The sequence below is a fragment of the Musa acuminata genome, chromosome BXJ2-6 (genome assembly GCF_036884655.1).
Source record: "Musa acuminata AAA Group cultivar baxijiao chromosome BXJ2-6, Cavendish_Baxijiao_AAA, whole genome shotgun sequence".
NCBI lineage: Eukaryota > Viridiplantae > Streptophyta > Magnoliopsida > Zingiberales > Musaceae > Musa > Musa acuminata.
In genome coordinates this window covers 33,751,284-33,771,538 of record NC_088343.1, presented here as the reverse complement: position 1 = coordinate 33,771,538, position 20,255 = coordinate 33,751,284, and the positions used below count along the sequence as shown (strand labels likewise).

General features: G+C 39.8%; 1 protein-coding gene across 1 annotated transcript in view; it reads left to right on the top strand.

The window, feature by feature from the left end:
* LOC135615318 (zinc finger CCCH domain-containing protein 27-like) overlaps positions 1-19,153 on the top strand; it is a 32,484-nt gene extending 13,331 nt beyond the window's left edge. The window contains exons 4-8 of the mRNA XM_065113618.1: positions 9,900-10,819; positions 11,054-12,283; positions 12,697-13,005; positions 13,826-14,369; positions 18,730-19,153. Of these exons, the coding sequence (XP_064969690.1) occupies positions 9,900-10,819; positions 11,054-12,283; positions 12,697-13,005; positions 13,826-14,368 (3,002 nt within the window). The 3' untranslated portion in view covers position 14,369; positions 18,730-19,153. The remainder of the gene's footprint in view (positions 1-9,899; positions 10,820-11,053; positions 12,284-12,696; positions 13,006-13,825; positions 14,370-18,729) is intronic.
* The last annotated feature ends 1,102 nt before the right edge of the window (positions 19,154-20,255 follow it).

The window sequence follows — 20,255 nt, the reverse complement described above, 5'->3', positions numbered from 1 at the left end:
AGGAACCAAGGAACCGCAACATATATCGGCGTTGCAACTAAAGAAAGGGGTGCGAAAAGGCAGTGATTGAAAAAGGCGCTCGGGCGAGGCGAGGCGAGGCCCGAGCGCCTCGCTAATGTCCCAGGCGGCGCGCTTCAAACAGGCGCCGCTTGGGCGCTCGCCTGAGCCCAAGCGCTGGGCGCTTCGGGCGAGCGCCTAGGTAAACCAAGACCGAACCAGGATTTTAGGTCTGGTTCGGTCCTGGTTCGGTTGTTAGTTGGTTCAATCGAACCAACTAAATCGATATAACCCTTACCCAACTCTAACCCTTACCCAACCCTAACTCGTTGCCGCTGCCGCTGCCGCTCCCGATCCCGATCTCGCTGCTCATCGCTCCTGCTCCTGCTGTCGCTGCTCGCGCCTCCCGCTGCTCGTGCCTCCCGCGAGCCCTCCCGTTGCTCGCGCCTCCCGCGAGCCCTCCCGTTGCTCGCGCCTCCCGCGAGCCTTCCCGCTGCTCGCGACTCCCGCGAGCCCTCCCGCTGCTCGCGCCTCCCGCTCCCTTTCCCTTTCCCGTTGCCGCTGCTCGCCGCTGCTTCTTCGTTTCTCTGTCACAGTATACTCTTAATATTAAGTTTATTTGAATTTTGAAATGATTAATTTTTAATACTGTTAATAGATTAATAATATATTATTTTGATTTTAATGTTGTTAATTTTTATTTATTTGAAATTATTGCTAGGTTTCAACATAAATGACTTTGATGTAAAATTTTATTGTTTTGAATTTTGAAACTTTTTGTTAATGTGACATTGTGATTTTGTATCTTAGATTTTCTTAATCTAATAACATATTTTTATTTAAAATTTTAAATAATTATATTTATTAATTATATTATATATTTTTATATTTTAGCCCCTCGCTTCACTCGGGTGAGCGCCTGGGCGAGCGCCTAGCGCCTCGGGCGTTTTTGGACCTTGGCGCCTAGCGCTTTTTAAATCATTACGAAAAGGTAAATTAACCTTCGTGGCTGCGATGAAGCTAGAGCCACTTGACGAGAAGGCCATTCAAGAACCTGCTGTGGTGGCGAACGTTCTGAAAGAGTTCAATGACGTTATGCCACCCGAGTTGCCGAAGACTCTTCCACCACGCAGGGCCGTGGATCACAACATCGAGCTGGAGCCAGGAGTGAAGCCTCCAGCGAGACCACCCTACCGCATTCCCCCGCTAGAGTTGGCAGAACTCAGGAAGCAGTTAGGTGAACTGCTAAGCGGTGGTCTCATCCGCAGCTCTAAAGCACCTTTCGGAGCTCTAGTTCTCTTCCAGAAGAAACAAGATGGGAGCCTCCGATTATGCGTCGACTACCGAGCCCTCAACAAAGTGACAGTGAAGAACAAGTATCCCATCCCGCTCATTGCGGACTTGTTCGACCAATTGGGCAAAGCCAAGTATTTCTCAAAACTCGACCTTCGGTCGGGGTATTGGCAGGTGCGCATTGCTGAAGGCGACGAAGCGAAAACTACCTGTGTGACCAGGTATGGAGCGTTTGAGTTCTTGGTGATGCCTTTTGGCTTAACCAATGCTCCGGCCATGTTCTGCACTCTCATGAACCAGCTATTCAAGGAGTATTTGGATAAGTTCGTGGTCGTCTACTTGGACGATATCGTCGTCTACAGTCAAACGCTCGAGGAGCACGTCAAACACCTTCGGACAATTTTCAAGGTTCTCAGGGAGAACACTTTGTTCGTGAAAAGGGAGAAATGCTACTTTGCTCAAATTGAGATCTTATTCTTGGGACATCGAATCGGTGATGGCTCCATTCGGATGGATAAGTCGAAGGTGCAAGCGGTTGCGGAATGACGAACTCCAAAGAAGGTGCTAGAGTTGAGATCCTTCCTTGGTTTCGTCAACTATTATCGACGCTTCATAGCGGGATATTCGAAGCGTGCAACCCCACTGACGGAGTTGCTGAAGGAGCAGCCTTGGAAGTGGTCTGATAAATGTGAAATAACATTCCAAGATCTGAAGGCTGCTGTTATGGAAGAACTAGTGCTCAAATTGCCAGACTATGGGGAGCCTTTTGAAGTCCATACAGATGCTTCGGACTTCGCTATTGGGGGAGTACTCATGCAGGAGGGTCATCCGGTGGCCTACGAGAGCCGCAAACTCAACGAGACCGAGCGGCGGTATCCAGTGCATGAGAAGGAGATGACAACGGTGATCCACTGTCTACGAGTTTGGCGATACTATCTCCTCGGTTCGCGATTTGTGCTGAGGACGGACAACATCGCTCTGAGCTATTTCCAAACTCAAAAGAAGCTCTCCCCAAAGCAGGTGCGTTGGCAGGACTTCCTGGCTGAATTTGATATGACAATGGAGTATAAGCCTGGGAAGGCAAATGTCGTGGTCGATGCATTGAGTCGGAAAGTGGAGCGTGTGAATGCCGCACAAGTGGAGGGTGGAGGCCAAGCAAGTCAGTTGCACTCCAACTTCCTTTCCAGGATCAGGGATGGACTGTATAGTGACCCCCAAGCAGTTATCCTGATGCAGCTCATCAAAGAAGGCAAGGTACGACGATTTTGGGTCCAGGAGAGACTCGTTTACGCAAAAGGGAATAGGGTTTATGTTCCCTGAGTAGACAATTTGAGGCGTGAACTCTTAAAAGAGTGTCACGATTCTCTTTGGGATGGACACCCAGGCATTCACAGAACGTTGGCTCTCGTGGAGAGGGCCTTCTACTGGCCGAAGATTGGGACTGATGTGGAGGAATATGTTCGAACATGCCTTACTTGCCAACAAGACAAGGTGGAGCAGCGAAAGCCGGTGGGACTTTTGGAGCCGTTGCCCGTACCGGAAAGACCGTGGGAGAGCATTTCCTTGGACTTCATATCAAGCTTGCCACTTGTAGGGAGACTCGGATCGATACTTGTGGTGGTCGATCGGTTTTCAAAGTATGTAACTTTCATTGCTGCTCCCCTACACTGTTCAGCAGAGGAGGCGGCCAAGCTGATGATGAAGGATGTGGTGAAGTATTGGGGAGTCCCGCACAATATCATTAGTGATCGAGACGCTCGGTTTCTGGGACGATTCTGGACCGAGCTATTCAAATTGTTGGGGTCAAAGTTATACTTCTCTACAAGCCTCCACCCTCAGACGGATGGCCAGACTGAAAGGATAAACTCGCTCCTGGAGCAATATCTTCGGCACTACGCAGTGATTGAAAAAGGCGCTCGGGCGCTCGCCTAGGCGCTCGAGCGAGGCGAGGCGAGGCCCGAGCGCCTCGCTAATCTCCTAGGCGGCGCGCTTCAAACAGGCGTCGCCTAGGCGCTCGCCCGAGCCTAGGCACTGGGTGCTTCGGGCGAGCGCCTGGTTAAACCAAGGCGACCGAACCAGGATTTTAGGTCTGGTTCGGTCCTGGTTCGGTTGGTTAGTTGGTTCAATCGAACCAACTAAACCGATATAACTCTTACCCAACCCTAACCCTTACCCAACCTTAACTCGCTGCCGCTGCCACTCCCGATCCCGATCCCGATCTCGCAAACGCTGCCGTTGTCGCCGCTCGCTGCTGTCGCTGCTCGCAAACGCTGCCTTTGTCGCCGCTCGCTCCTCCCGCTGCTCGTCGCTCCTATCGCCGCTCGCCGCTGTCGCTGCTCGCAAACGTTGCCTCTGTTGCCGCTTGCGCCTCCCGCTGCTCGCCGCTCCTGTTCTCGCTGCTCGCCGCTCGCAAACGCTGTCGCTGTCGCTGCTCGCACCTCCCGCTCCCTTTCCCGCTACCGCTGCTGCTGCTGCTGCCGTTGCTCGCCGCTGCCGCTGCCGCTGCCACCGCTCGCCGCTGCTTCCTCGTTTCTCAGTCAGCAGGCTCAGTATACAGTATACTGTTAATATTAAGTTTATTTGAAATGATTAATTTTTAATATTGTTAATAGATTTTCTTAATTTAATAGCATATTTTTATTTAAAATTTTAAATAATTATATTTATTAATTATATTATATATTTTTATATTTTAGCGCCTAGCGCCTCGGGCGTTTTTGGACCTTGGCGCCTTTTGGCGCCTAGCGCTTTTTAAATCACTGGCACTACGTGAGTGCCAACCAATGAGATTGGGTGAAGCTGTTGGACATTGCCCAATTCTCCTACAACTTGCAGCGGAGCTCTACATCCAACAAGAGCCCCTTCGAGATCATTACCGGACAACAACCGTTGACTCCGCACATCATGGCCATTGGGTATACAGGGAGTAGTCCGTCAGCCTACCATTTCGCAAAGGAGTGGCATCGAAATGCAGATATTGCGCGGGCTTACTTGGAGAAGGTGGCAAAAAGGATGAAGAAGTGGGCAGACTTGGGAAGGCGACCGCAAGAGTTCAAAGTTGGCGATTTGGTGTTGGTAAAGCTCCAACCAGCATCACTCCAATTCTTTAGGAACAAAGTCCACAAAGGATTGGTGCGCAAGTATGAAGGGCCCTTCCCAATTATCAGCAGGGTAGGCAACGTCTCTTACAAGTTGCAGCTGCCGGCGTGGTTCAAAATTCACAACGTTCTTCACGCTAGCAACCTAAAAGCCTACCACTCGGATCCGCAAGATGCTTCCCGAAGTGTTCCAACTCGGCTACCTCCCATCATAGCCTCCTACGAGAAGCGAGTTGAAACCATTCTGGCGGACCGCAAGATAAAGCTACCCAATGGAGCTGAGCAGATATAGTACTTAGTGAAGTGGCGAAAGCTTCCCTGAACTGAAGCCAGTTGGGAGCCTGAAGATGCCCTGCGACATGAAGAAGAGATCATCAACAACTACCAACAAGCGTCGACGAGGGCGTCAACAGTTTAAGTGGGGGAGAATGTCACGAACGGTCGTCGCGCACCCGCAACAACTCCGTTCAACGAATCATTCGTCGCTCTCATCTACATGTACAGTTACTTGACAGCCTGTTTTGTCATGGTTTTGAGTCATTTTGCTTGTAAAAATGTAAGTTCGAACAAGCTGCAGCGTTACAAAGCGACCGCTCATCGAACCGAGCAAAACAGCCCCAAAACAGCCCAAAATAGTTTCGTTTTCGTGTGCCGCGGGCTGATTTCTGGAATCTGCCTCCGCTCACCAAAACGTCAGCCATCTCAGCCCCTTTGAACCCCCCGGGTGGCACAGGGCTGGATGGGGCTTCGGTATAGTACTGGGCGTTGAACACTCATTCGCAAGTTCTCACGTTGCCTTGACGGGAACTTGTTGTCGCGCCCGGGACTTGGTGAGCAGCTGTTTGTGGGCTTGCAGCTGTTCGTTCAACCTTCTAAAGCCCTTGTTTTTCCCCCTCTCCCTCTTTTCTCTTGTGCACGCAATGTGCTCGCTAAATTGCTTGTAAAGCTTCCCCTCTTTTCGTGAGACGTCGGGACTTGTCTGTCGCTCGTTCTTTCGAACTAATCAACTTTCTCTTTTACAGGTCCTTTGGGACCTGCGGGTTACAAGTGGGCTGATCTTTGCGGAGCAATATCGCAAGGGCGAAGCGCGATTTAGGCAACGCAAGCTAAGTTCGCGTTTTGGCCGCAAGGGTGCCTCACGCCTTAAGCAATTCCAGCTAAGGTCGTGACAAAGCGGTACGCTATGGTATGACGAACCTTGCTTTTTTTAATAAATTGCATGTTGAGAGAGGCACACAAGTTAAATTTGGTGGTCATAAAAAGATATAAGATTGTTTAGGGCTAGCTATACTTTATGAGTTGAAGTTTAGATAATAAACAACGTTTTAAAGATTAACCAAAGATAGGGATATTAAATATTACTGAAACAGACAAAATAAAAGAAAAAATGTTGAAGTTTTCCGAAATTGGGAGGAGGAGAAAGAGAGAGAGAGAGAGAGAGAGGAGGGGCACCAATCTGTGATAAAATGATAAAAGATTATAGTGTCTACTGTCTACTCTACTATAACCAATAGTTAAATGAAAAAACTATAGAAAATAATGCACATTAGATGCCAATTTTTCAGTAGACTTCCTTCGGAGAAACCGACACGACGTGTCTGGTTGTCTCCTTGATCTTTTTGGGAGAAAACAATAGAATAATGGAAATTTTCAATTATTCGCCATCAATTATTATGGTGATTACTCAAAACTACTTGTGATGCTATGTGATCATGGCAATTATCTTGGTGATTCGTCAAAAATGCTCCTTGTGATTTTAGGGAACCATGGCTAGGATCTTTGTCATTAAGGTGGAGAACTGATCCAAAAATTTATGTTTTCATCATAGATTAAATCATTGTTTATAACCTAGGTTCTTATTTTATCATCAAACCAATCACTGTTAACTTTTTATTATTATCAGTGAACAAATTTCTTGTATGAAATAGCTGTTTTGTATTTCTCAAGAAGTGACTCAATTAATGAGATTTGGTATGATACATATGAGGAGGATGTGATTTATATTCAAATATTTTTACTTAAAACATACTGATTCAACCCCATAAGCGGGACCACCACCCAAAATCATATTGTAACTAGAAGCATAACTCTATAATTTCTAGAAAATCACCTAATAATTCCAGAGTCCCAGAAATGTCTGGGTTTAAATGACTTTCAAATTAACTTCCAAATTAGTAGATGCTACCAAAAGGATTTCCATTGCAATACACAAAAGGAAGAGACTCAGAGTGTTAGAGGCACAAAGTGCTGCTCCAATTTCATTAATCCATAAATGAGATCTGCATAGATGCATTGATTCATTCATCTTGATTGGAAAAAAATGAAAACAAAAAAGAATTTACGTCGAAAAGCAAACTAATTGGTAATGAAAGATGAAATATAAATCACAGTCAACGAGACCCTCTCAGGGCTTGCTTGATACTAAAAGGAAATAAACTTATGGAGCATGGTTTTTTGGGGGGTCAAAATGTCCCTTAACTTTATCATGAGTTATTTTCCTTGGTTAAGAATACTTGTTGTTTTGTCAATGTTCGTCAAGTCATCCATTTTTTTCTTACTCATAGAGGAAGTAAGAAGTTTAAATGGTATAATATATGTTTATTAGAAGTCCTTCTAATGAAGTCTGTATTCCCATTTTCAAATGGATGACTCATTAATTGAATTGGATGACGATTTTAAATGGATTAATAGTATATTTCCACTAGAAACTGTAAATTAATGGGCTTTTTGTATGATCTATTTCACTGGCAGCATTTATTTTCACTTTGGCTAACTTAGCAGCTCGGCCAGTTACTTGATATTCGAGAATGTTCTATTTTTTCATGCTAGCAATCTACAACAGTCAATTAGGATCATTTTCTTCTTGAGACCTTTAAAACACATTCTTTGTTTCTATGATGGTGTCCTGGAGCACAAGAAGATTATACTTGGTGTCAATTAGGTGATTTGTGAACTTTGGTGTTCTCCATGGTGTTTTTGATTAATAGGTTTAGTGTTTTGTCAACTTGAACTTGCTCGATGTGTTCTCCTTTGTGGATGTATAGGAAAGACAGCCGAGCTTGTTGAATATGAGTTCCTAATAAAGGTTGAACAACTGAGTCTGAATAAATGTTTAAATTGAAGTTGGACTTAAATCCTTTGTTCCTAAATAGCTTAGTGGGAGAGAATCAGCTCTTAACTAATTGGTCATCAGTTGGAATCCTACGTAGGAAGATTTGGTTTCTTTCTAACTAAAGAATGAATAATGGAATTAAAGGGTTCGCTTTAGGTTCAAACTTTTTAATTTGTCAAGTGAAACTCCCTGATAGCAAAAATGAGTTTTGGATAAGTTGGGTAACACACAAATATGTTATCAAGGCGAAATCAACAAAGAAGTTAGTCAATGGGCTATAGATTCAAACAATTGCATGACTATTATTAACCCTACTTGGAGTGATTATGCGGTAACATCTACAGGTGGCTTTTCTTCTGTTAAATTCTGAGGCTCAACATTGGACATTGTAGTGGAAGCTACTGAGTTGGAGTAGGGTCAACCTTGGACATGTACTTGGAATGATTATGTGCTAACATCTACAGGTGGCTTTTCTGCTGTTAAATTCTGAGGCTCAACCTTGGCCATGTAGTGGAAGCTACTGAGTTGGAGTACAATAGGGGCCAAGGAATTTTCTAGTGGACTGGAAGAAACACCAACAGTGAAATCATCTTGCCGGGTTGACATAAAATCTGAGTGAACCATACTATATGAATACTTTTATGGAAGATTTAAATATTGGTCAATAGTAATTTAGTAATCTACCAGACTGGTTAGGTTGGTATACCGATTACCGAGTCATACCTTCTGGTATCATTGAATAAAATCATTAGAAAACTGATATGTACATATATCGTACTGCATGTTTTGATACCAGTACTTGGTTGGATGTTTAGATCCTTGACTTTTTTTCTTTTAGAACATCAAATCATTTATCACTTTTGAAATTTATATTTTTCTTATGCCTCACATGTCTCTTTTATGTGATATAGTTGTTACATCATATGTGTGTCATACCACTTCTACGAATGGTTCATAATGCTGTATCTCTTTTGAGGCCAGGACTAACATTACCAATGACTAACTGCACCCATCATGTAAGCCAGTTAAAACCTTATTATGCTAGTTAATCATTCTGAGCAAGAAAGTAGGATGGTAGTTGTCATTTACTGGTTAAACTCTTGAAAGCAAGCGAGCTTGTCCCAAGCTAGTCTGTTCACATATTATATGTTAGCTCCTGTTCATGAATCTGCTCTTGTCCTAGCTCTTATTACATTCCTTGCTGTTAGTCAAATGCAAATCTTCTAAAATGCCTTATTAACCTCCATGTCATTGGTGGCATGAAAGTGCTCTCTATTTTTCTGTGGATGCCACAGAGTGAACAGTGATCCAGAATCAGATGCCAATCCTTAGACTTAGACCATCCATTTCTAATTAGAAAATCAGAGTAGAGGTGTTGAGAGACCCCCTTGGTCCAACCCTTTCCATTTCAAGTCAACTGATAGGCAAATAGACATATCAGATTGCACTGATTGAGCAATCCTGATGGTGACTGAGGGGGCTAAAGACCGAGAAGTGAGATTTTTGTACCATAGCAGTTTTCTTTTATGGCTTAATCCAGTCTCCTAGTCCCTAAGGCAACGAAAAAGATTCACATTCTTACTTTCAGGAAGGGTGGATTAGGAAAATTCTATTGATTGCCATTTTTTCCATACCTTCAAATTTTATGAGCACCCAAATCTGTAACAGTACTAGCAAAACATCTTTGAACAGGGTAATCCCATGCCAGATGTGTCCAAAAAGAACAGCAAAGCAAACAGAGCATTGCCAAGAGTGAACTAACCCCTTGGACTGCTATCTAGGAATCAAGGAACCTAGCTTTAGATGTGCTGTGTTAGCTTTTGAATCACAGGTGGTCAATATGGAATTGGTCTAAACAATAGGTGGTTAATCTGTATTATTTAGACTATTCATGTGTCTAATTTTATATTTTTTTATACTTCTTTTAAACAGTTATTTGTTTTATAATCTCAATGTGAATTGTGAACCATGCAAGTTGTTGCATATATGTCCACATGGTATATGTACTCTGTGTCTTGACCACCTGGACAGAACAATAACTGCTTTATGAAAATTTGGTTCAAGATACATAAGTCAACCAAGTACAAAACAACATAGAAACCATAGTCTCTAATCACAAAAACTTTAAGGACACAAGTTAAAGTTGGAATTATCTTTATGATCATAATATCTTAGTCAAGAAAAATGTTACAAGTTAAAGTTCTCTTTCAATAAGGAAAAATCACTTTAAAGTGTTAAGAGTTTCTTTTAATTCTTTTCTCAGTAATTATTATCAATAGCCAAACCATTCTAGTTCTTTGCATTATTGTTCGTCACAAATGTTCAATAATTGTAATTTTTGTATGGCATTCTGTTTTCATGTGTCGGTGCATAATCTTCTAGTGTATCCATATCCCTAGGTACAAGAAACTTTTTCACAAGGATGTTACAGGCCCTTGAAGATGCTTCAATAGTGAGCGTTGGTCAGAACCTTGATATTATTAAGAAGTTTGAGCTGTCTTTGCCTCCTGCTGCCGATAATGGACAACTGAGAACTCAAATGCCTAGTGAGATAAATCATTCAATGTCTTCTAAACCACTTATTGATTCTGAAGACCGAGAAGTTAGTGATGATGATGATGATCGCAACCATAAACATCGTAGGAGGGAGGCACATCCTAATATGTCTGATAATGATGTTCAAGAACTATCTATGCGGCAGACTAATAGAAAAAGAAACAAGCCTTTTGAGAGTAGGAAAATGTTCCATGACAATATTAACAACATCAATATGGAGAGAGATGCTTCCTCAAAGTTTGAGAAGCGACGACCTATCTTCACACCAGGAATGCGGGTTTCCTCTGATTTTAGTTCACGGGCTAGGACAAATCAAACATACACTGGTCCCTGCTTTGATAAATCCACATCTACAGGACGCCCTCCAGTAGGAAGAGGAAGAGGGAGGAGCACTATTTCCCGGAGCCTACAAGATTCCAGATTTAACCCCTTTGACACACATGATTTTGCATCACAGGTTGTTTCACAAGGACTGCCTACGCACCCTAGCCTTTTTGTTGGTACAGGTATACCCGCTGCTGCAAGTTCACAAAATGCATGTTGGGGTACATATGGGTTTGTTCCTGGGATGAACAGTAGAATTTTGGATCCACTCCAACCACTTGGTCTTCAAGGGGCTCTTCAGTCCACAATCACACCATTATTCAATATGGGCATGCCTCGTCTGCGTTGCAGAGACTTTGATGAACAGGGATTTTGCCTGAGAGGGGATATGTGTCCAATGGAGCATGGTGTAAATCGGATTGTTGTTGAAGATGTGCAGGTAAGTTATTATCTGAATTTCTTTTGCACATCATCTGCCACATTGAAATTTTACTATTTGGTAAAAAGTGGGTGCCATCTTAACATTCATTGTCTGATCACTTTTGTATGGACCTGGCTGCTTGTTTTTAGTTGCAAGAAATATTGATTCTGAGACACTTCTGCTAATACGTAATTTATGATACAATTCATTTTTTTCCTTCCAGTCATAACTATCTTCTGTAATGATTTGCAGAGTCTTTCTCAGTTCAATCTTCCTGTCTCGGATCCAAATTCACATGCTCTGGGAATTCAAGCTGGGCCAGGATCGTTGCCTTCTGTTAGGGCACCTTCAGGCCTCGTCACAGGCGGCAACTTGATACCTGCAAAAGATGGGAAAACCATCTTGTCTGATGATCCATTAAAGCTGAGTGGAGTTTCATCTGCTTGTGGTGCAGCTGAAGCAGATGTATATGATCCTGATCAGCCTTTATGGAACAACGAGTGTCCAGAAACATCTGGCACAGGCTTTCCTTTACTGAGCAATGATGAACCTTTATGGAATGCAGACTCTTCTTCTCAGCAGAGTCTCACATTATCTAATGGCTTTAAAAGTGATCAGGCAAGCAGAGTCTTCATGGAAAATATTGGTTCACAGAGTACTAATTCATCTATTTGGGGCCGGATTGGCCGTGGTAGTAGGTCAGAGATGGGTATAAAGACTAGTAGCAATGTGGCTTCTATAAGTCATCTGTCGGATGCAACGAAAGAAGATAATGAGAAATCTATGGTTAATACTTCTGTCATTCCAGAAAAACGTATTCCTGCTGAGGACATGGGTTACAAAACAACAGAGTTGCAGCCTCTTTCAAGATTGCATGTGGACTCTGGTCGTAACAGTGGTAGAATGTCTCAAAAAGCTTCACGGACTCTCTATGTACATGGTATTCCTCAAAAGAACAACACAAGGGAGGCTCTTCTTTCACACTTCCAGAAGTTTGGTGAAGTTGTTGATATCTATATTCCACTGAATAGTGAAAAAGCTTTTGTTCAATTTTCTAAAAGGGAAGAGGCTGAAGCTGCCCTTGAAGCACCTGATGCTGTAATGGGTAACCGTTTTATAAAACTATGGTGGGCCAACCGTGATAGAGTTTATGATGTTCGAAAAAATAATGTTTGCACTAAGTTGCCTCCATCATCTTCCAAGGGGGGATCTTCTTTTCCATCTTGTCCATCTGGACATGACAAAGAGAAAGAAGATCTGAACTCTCCAGTTCCAACTGGAAGAAAAACACCTGCTTCTGAACTGTTGGTGGCAGTCCCAGGTCTGAAAATTTCATCTCCACATTCTCTAAAAATAGCTTCTCCAGTGCCAAAGAAACTAGAGGGATTGGAGCTCTTGAAAGAGGAACTTCGCAAAAAGCAGGAAATTTTGGCCCAAAAGCGCGATGAATTCCGTCGCCAATTAGACAAATTTGAGAAACAAGTAATATTTTCTTAGCTCCTGATAAACATATCTATTAGTAGTCTTGGCAAATGTGACAGATATTTACTAAATGTTACTTTAGCAGTAGAACCTTGTATTACTGTGAGAATGTTGTGGTGGTCTGCCCATGAATATCTTTTATTTATTCTGGAAGAATTCTGTTTTTTCTTTTTTGTGGCAAAAAAATATTTTCTTTTTGCTTCTTTTACAGGGAGGCTGGTGGGTGTGGATTACTTATCTAAAGTATAATAGAGGGACCCTGAAACATTTAAATATTTCTTTTTACATGATTTATTTTTTTTTATAAAATCATTTCCATTAAAATTAGACAAGTTGACTTCTCTATTGTTATAGTAATCATTGGGATTATATTCCTTCATATAGGATACAAAACCTTTGAAATCTCTGTGCAGGCTATTACAGTTAAGAAGGGTGAAGTAGCCTCTGGACAAACATCTAAAAAGCTTAAAGTGGATATTGGCAATGAAGCAGCAAAAGCTGGAACACCCAGAGCACCAATTACTCCTGCAGGCGGACGACAAGAAGTTGAGAATACAGGACAAACTAGAAAGTCCAAGGAGGTTCTTGTTTCACCTACTACGATAGCAAATGCAGCAAATTTTCAGAATTCCAACACAGAAGAGACAAGTCATCTGACTAATCCAGATAATCAGTCCACTTCATTTAGAGTTCTTCCTCCTCTGCCAGCTGATTTCACAGATGTAATTCTCTTCTCAGACATTTAAATATTCACTATGCACACCAACAAACAAATTTTTTATATAGATATGTATATCCCTGCACAGCTACACACACACACGACATGATTGTATTTTACATTAGAAGTATTATTTTAACAATAAATAATTATTTTGGATTTCTATTTTATTATGTGTCCTCGTCTCTGTTTGATAAGTTCCAAGGACCATATTGTGAATTATGAATATAAATCATAAGATTTTCTTGTTGAAAGGAGTGATGAATAGTAAAAGATAGTACAAAACTTGGATCATTCTGACAGCTTAGAAATTGTTTGGATTTGATATGAACCATTAATGTACATTATGACTGCATCATCATTCCTTGTACTTTCAAGATTCACATGACACATACCATGTGGTGTATGGGCATGGTTTGTATTTCTGGACAGTATGTCTGACCATGACAATTGACATGCCTAGGTTGACAGTGCCAATCTGCATGGTAATGACAAATTGAATCCTTGACTTCTAATCTTTCTCGATGAGGGGTACAATTAACCAAGTAATATATGACAGGTGACTATTTGTCCAAGTACCTATTTCAATATTTTAAGGTCTTCTAACCAACCAGAAACTAAAATCAAGTATGAAATACGACATGCCCTAGTTTTGATAAATTCAATATGACACAACCTGATCATCAATTGATTCAATCTAACTTCCAATTGAATCGCATTTTACCTATTTCACTGCTAGACTGCATCAGAAAGTTAGAAAAGCTTTCTAATGCCAGTTGTCTGTTTCCCATTCTGAATTTAACATCTATTTTTTATGTTTGTAGGTTGCTGTTCTGCAGGATCATTTCTCAGTATTTGGTGATCTTACTTCAGTAGTACTAGAAGAGCCAGAAGAAAGAAGTGAGAATGATGCAGTGAAGACACCTGAAAATTGTTGTGCTCGTGTAACTTTTATCTCATGTGATAATGCAAAGAGAGCTTATGTTGGTGGTAAATGTTGGCAAGGGCATAATCTGCACCTTATGTGGCTGAGTGACTCTGGTAACTCTAACAGAGCTTGTGGCAGTCAAGAAATTATGGGATTCCTGGGTGGTTCAAGTGCTTACATCCGAGATGACCCAATGACATCTGTAATATCGTCACCAGTTGAAGAAAGTTCAGCAGATGTTGCTATTTCTGGGGTAACTGCTGTTATGGACGTCTCATCTTCTAGGGGCTTGGAGGATGTACATTGTGATGACAATGGTGTGCTCATGGTTCCCTTAAGGACATCCCATCCTAATCCCAATACATTGTCATGCGAGGATCACCCTGGGCTTGATGTTCCAGTTGTCAAAGACAAAATGGGTGTTGATCTTGCACAGTGAGGTATGCTGATTTATGCAACGTATTAATCTTTAAAGTAATTCAATCTGCTTCTTGTTTTTTTTTTTTTTGTTAAAAGTTTCTATTTGCAACTTCTGATATATTGTTTAAGTTGTCTAAAGTTTTCTTCATAGGTATGGAATATGAAATTTTGTGGAAAAATTAAAGAGAACGAGTTTGAAAATTCCTTGAGCAAAATTATGAAAATTAAAGTTAACAAATGATTTTGACATTTGCTAGAGGAAGTATTGTAGAATCTGAAGCTAAATAAAACATGCTGGACCAAAGTGGCCTTAAGAGTGCTGAGGTCCCTCTGCAATTACACACACATATACATATAGAGAATCAAATGCAAAGAGGCCATAGTTTAAGTTGGTCTGCTAACATCTGCAATTATTTTTTAAGATGTAGAACTTGCTCTTTGTTTTCCTATCTAGCCTAAGGCCCTAAACCAACAGATTAAGGCCATGGTTGGTTTGGCAACAAAGAATAATGGAATAGGATTAGTTATTCCAATTGAATAAACTATTCCAACAAATTATGCTCAATTTTGTTTGGCTATATTTCCTTATTTTTAGTAGTCATTAGCAGAATAATAAATTTACTATTTCATTATAACTGTTAACAGAAGTAGATATTTCAATCATAAGTATGCAAATTTCATATTTGCCCTGCTTAGTCAGTAATTAACATATAAGTTTATTATAAAATCTAGTTGCTATCAATATGCTCAGAAGGAAATGGTCTATAGTTGTATATTTAATTGATTTGTAAGTTATATTTAGTCTTCTTTTATAAATTATGTTATAGTTATTAACTGTGGTTCATATAGCTTTAACAAAATTCGTTATAAATAAATAGATAAGTAAATAAACTATTTCATTATTAAAATTAACATGAAGTGATATATCAATCTTAAAGATGCAAATCTCATAGTTGCGTTGGATGTTCTTAGTAGTAATTAACAAATAAGTTGATTGTAAAATCTAGTTGCAATCAACATGTTCAGAATAAAATGATCTGTAACTATATTTTCTATTTATTTATAAATTATAATATAGTTGCTTTGGCAACCTTGGTTAATACAACTTAAAACAAATTTGTTAGTACATGCTAAAAAACAATTTTAACTAACAAATACTATTCAAGTAACTCTTTACTGGGCATAACTCTAATGACAACAATCATTGAGGTTCTAATTAACAACAGTGCTAGTCAAGCACCACAACCTCCTTGTGGAGCATTCTGATGCTTGCTGCATACTCTGGATGTGAGCATCAGCGCCTGCATCAGGATGAATTGTGAAGGAGAAGCTGAGGTAGAAACTTGGAGTGAGGGGTTACCATAAAGAGCAAATGGTGGTTGCCTTGAATGCACCGCAATGCTTGGCTGCAGACTTTGATTACTCTTGGATGCGTTCTATGACCTAAATCTACATTAATAACAAGACATGCTAATGATGCTTCTGTCCATGTATTGTGTGGCCATGCTTGATGGACATACTAAATAGAATGGGCAAACAAAACAGAAAAAGATGAGGTAAATGGGGAAAATAATGAAAAGGGAAAAGGAAGGTGAAAGTCGAATGACTTTTAAGCAAAAAATTGGAGTAGCCTTACTCCACTTGCTCCTCGGAATAGTTAATCCTGAAATAAGATGGTTTGTCCTCCCTCTTATCCTCAAATTGTTTTATCTGTTTGGCGGGGTTAAGGCTTATGTCTTGGGCCTTATTCTATCCTTACCCAACCAACTGGAGCCTAAAAGAAGTTTGCAGTTCTATTTAGCTTAGTCAATTTTGAATTCAACAATGTTCATTCTTCTCAATTATAGCCTCATTAAGTGGTAATGAGAACCACTATTTGTTTATTTGTAATATATTATGCAAGTAATACTTGGTCCTCTTAGATTTTAGTGGTCATTTGGTAATCATCATCCCAAATGCTTTAGCTGTTTAGCAGCCATAATTTGCTTCACTCCTCAGGTGATTATGCAGCACCTACTTTTAGAAATTTGGGTGTGTTTTTCTTTTCTTTCTAATGGTATTGTCCTACCTATATGGAATTACATGAGTTGGGGCTAATGGGATCCACTACTTTCCAATAGAATAATCAAGGCATCACATGTTAAGAAATTCCTAGTAACAAGATATCTCTGGCACTTAAATAAATCAATATATTTTATTGACTATAGAGTAATTAGTCATTTGCTTTTTAATTAAATTTTCACCTATGGTTATCGAGTAGTACAACACAAAAGGGATTATTCTCTTCTTATTTAAGGTATTTAGGTCCTATCTAATTAGATATTTGCACTGCATTACTTAAGGTCATGTTTAGCATATTGACTGCAGTAATATAAGGAAAATATACGAAGTACGCCAATAGCTACTACATAATTTGGTGCTTTCATTAACTAGATCAAGCATGTACAGTATGTTAAAGCATTATTATGATACCCTTGATCAAATCCTAAGGTCCAAATCTTATCAAATATTTGATTCGTTGTTTGTGACAGTAAATGTCTGCTGTCCTTTTTCTTTGAGCACAGTAAGAAGACTGAGACACTGATTCTCTGGGTATTTAATGCCTTTTTCACTATCTCTAACAAAACTTTACTAGCCCATCACCAAAAGGCACCAGCTCCAGGTGATGAAATTCTAGCAACTTAGGAGACCAAGACAAGTGATTCCCCAGGGATCTAGTGTCTTTATAACTATATGTAATATAATATTTCTTGCACGTCCTTTGATAGGCACCAGCTTCCAGTGGTGAAATTCTTGTACCTCTATGTGATGGGACTCAGTCTAGAATCATTGAGCACAGTACTTGCATTTTGGTCCAATAGTTTTAATGAAATATTCTTATGCTGATAATGTGGCTTTTTATGGTAGCTTTCAATCTGTAAGTTTGATTCCAATAAGTGAATTCCTAGTTTCTGTTCCAATCTCAATTGGCACAAATGGTTTTAGTAAAGCCCTGAAGTATCAAGATCAATGTGATCAAGTTACAGCAATATGTATCTATAAATGATAAATGATTAAAGAAGTTAAGAAAGGAATTTTTAAACACAACCTGTATGCAGTTAGAATAAGTTATAACTAGATGCAAGACATCATAAATAAGTATAAAGCAGGAATATATCATTTTACAAGCTTCAGGTAGGAACTAATTTGTTACTATCAGATTGCTATTTAGTCCTAACAGATATTCATCTAGACCTTAGCTCTTTCCACAGGAATGTAACAAAAGAGATTTGAGACTAAGAAAGAACAAGTTACAAAGAGAAGAGATGAGAAGAGGAAGAGGGAGAGAGCTAGAGGAATACTCGCTGTAATTTTCTCCTGCTACACCTGTGCCAGAACTGCGATTTCTTATTTTAGTAGAGAGTGTGAAAGAGGGATAAGACTCCTGCACCGCCCCTTTCATTCTGCCTGTGAAATGATAAGGGCAGGGGAAGGGAGATGTGAGGGAAAGGTTTGGGAGACAGCAAAGATGAGACATGCCACTGCCCATGAGACTGGAATTTGAAGGTCTAGGCTTCTGTTGTTATTATGAAGCTATCACCGATACCCAATGGTTTTAGTATATATGCAAAGTAATGTAGCTAATGGTTAGTCCTGATTCTGATTATTACTAGATCAGATTGGGGCCAATCCATATCAAATGCAGTTAACTGCTGGGTAACTGGATGGGATTGAAATTTGGGCTGCCAGGTTAAAAATTTGATCCAAAAAAATGTAGTCCATCCAAGTTTTTATCAGATTTCTTTGGCTCAACATTTGGTCAATTGGTAGACCTAATCCAATCCTAGTTTTTCCCTTGTGTCATTCATTCTCCAATAAAAGACATGTTATATGCAGAAAGAATGAAAAGCTAAATGAGGAGCATCACATCGGTCACTTGTATCTCAAGAAACTACATTTGTGGCAATTTTTTTTTTATCTATTGCTGGGATGTGCCTCTCAAAGCTCCATGCTTGAAATACATTTCTACAAATCTATTTTGCTCATTGTTAAACTTTTTCCTTGAAAGGGAATAAGGCTCTGAAATATAACAGAACCTATTTCGGATTTCAGTTTACTACCTTGACAGGTCCAAATAATCATATTGGGTATTCATTTAGCAATTTCATCTTTTGGTTGCTGTACATCATGCACCTTTGGTTGTAGTCATTTGGCAGAAGATTTGGAACAGCACAAAAAATATAAATGAGTATCTTTGGGTTGTTGGAACTTGGAATCATTATTTTGATTTTCACTAGTTTGGTTTATCACTGCTGTTTGTAGCTGTACAACATTTTTTACGTGATTTTTCTATCACCAAATAATTCATTACTCAGTAGCTACTTTTTCCATTGTGCACAGGTCGTCCTCTGTATTATCTTTTGTTTTCATTGAGGCTTCCGCATACAAAATTGCCGCATGCACCCTGCATGTCTGGCACCAAACTTATGTTTTTTCATCGACAATAGAGAAGAATATTTGGATCAAAGGAGCACATTTTGTTAGTTGTGGGAGCAGGTTTAACTATGGAATTCCTTTATGAGGAAAAGCCAAATTAAGGCAAATTTGAGCTGGTGGCACCTGTATTGCTTTCCTCTGTATCTTTTGCAAATCTGATTTTCTTTTGATTACTTTTGAGTAGCAGCAAATGTGATTAATATTAATACAAATGTTACTTTGTTCTTGATTACACTTACCATAGAACATTGTAGCTGTATCAGGATGGCTAGAGAGCTGACGTGCAGTTTATCTTTACTAGTAATAAGTTTATCTTTGATATCATCAATTACCTTATTTTCTTTTCATGCACCATGGTTTCTTTTTGACTGAATGTCTTCTTGTTGGCTTCACTAGCGACTTTTTTATAGCGCATAATCTTCGGTTTTGCTCCACTTGATTGTGATTGCACTTGAACATGAAAGAGAAGGAAAGGATTTGAATGCCATCCAAGCAGCATTGATGATTTGCAGTTTTGGTCAATTATTCTACAACTGGACATTTATATTCTCTTAATGGAGTTACAAGGGAGAAAAAAAAAGAAACAGAGAACATAAGAAAAGGTTTGTCATGATCTTTGTTTGATAGAAGAAAACAATGGAGGAAAAAATGGTTGACATAAAGAAAAAAGAATCATAATGGAATTGATTGAAAAACAGCTGGTATGGATAAAAAAGATGAAAAAAAAAAGATTGATTACATTCGATGATGGTGGGAAAAAAGTATAGATGCTGAAAGAAAACAGGAGAGACAAAAAAAAAAAAAAGGAAAATAGATTGAAGTTTCGTAATTCAAAAGTTTACATGCAAGTGTTTGATATGCTTACTACTATTCTGTTCAGGCATTTTAATTTAGTAATTATTTTCACAACCATTTTGGTGCTTCGTAAATGTGGAAGTCTGGCGTTTTTGATTGAAAGGTTCTGCTTTCTGTTTGTTTCTTCTTTGAGAGGCCAAATAACCTCTCTATTTTGCACATCTATTCATGCCTGTGTGGTGATGTGATTGGATATTGCTCAAGTTGGTCTTTCAGTTAATTTTGGAATAGAGGTTCTTTTGTTTTTGATGATTCCTCAGATTGACTCGGTTAATTCCCAAGTCATGCTTACTATGTATGCTTGATGGTGCATTCAAAAGGTACTTTTTCTTCTGAAATGCTGCCAGATCATGACATGATTACCGTAATTGTATGTTTGATTATCTTCTCTGTTAGCTATTCTTTTACATTCCATCGATGCATTCATATGTTGTATGTAGTCTTTTCCTCCCTACTCTGATTGGATCTTGATTTATGTCAACTGTTTGTTTAAACTGTGCTCTTTAAATCATTTCAGCAATATTGCTAAATTTATCTAAAGATCTATTGGTCATGGAGGCATATACAAATATAAA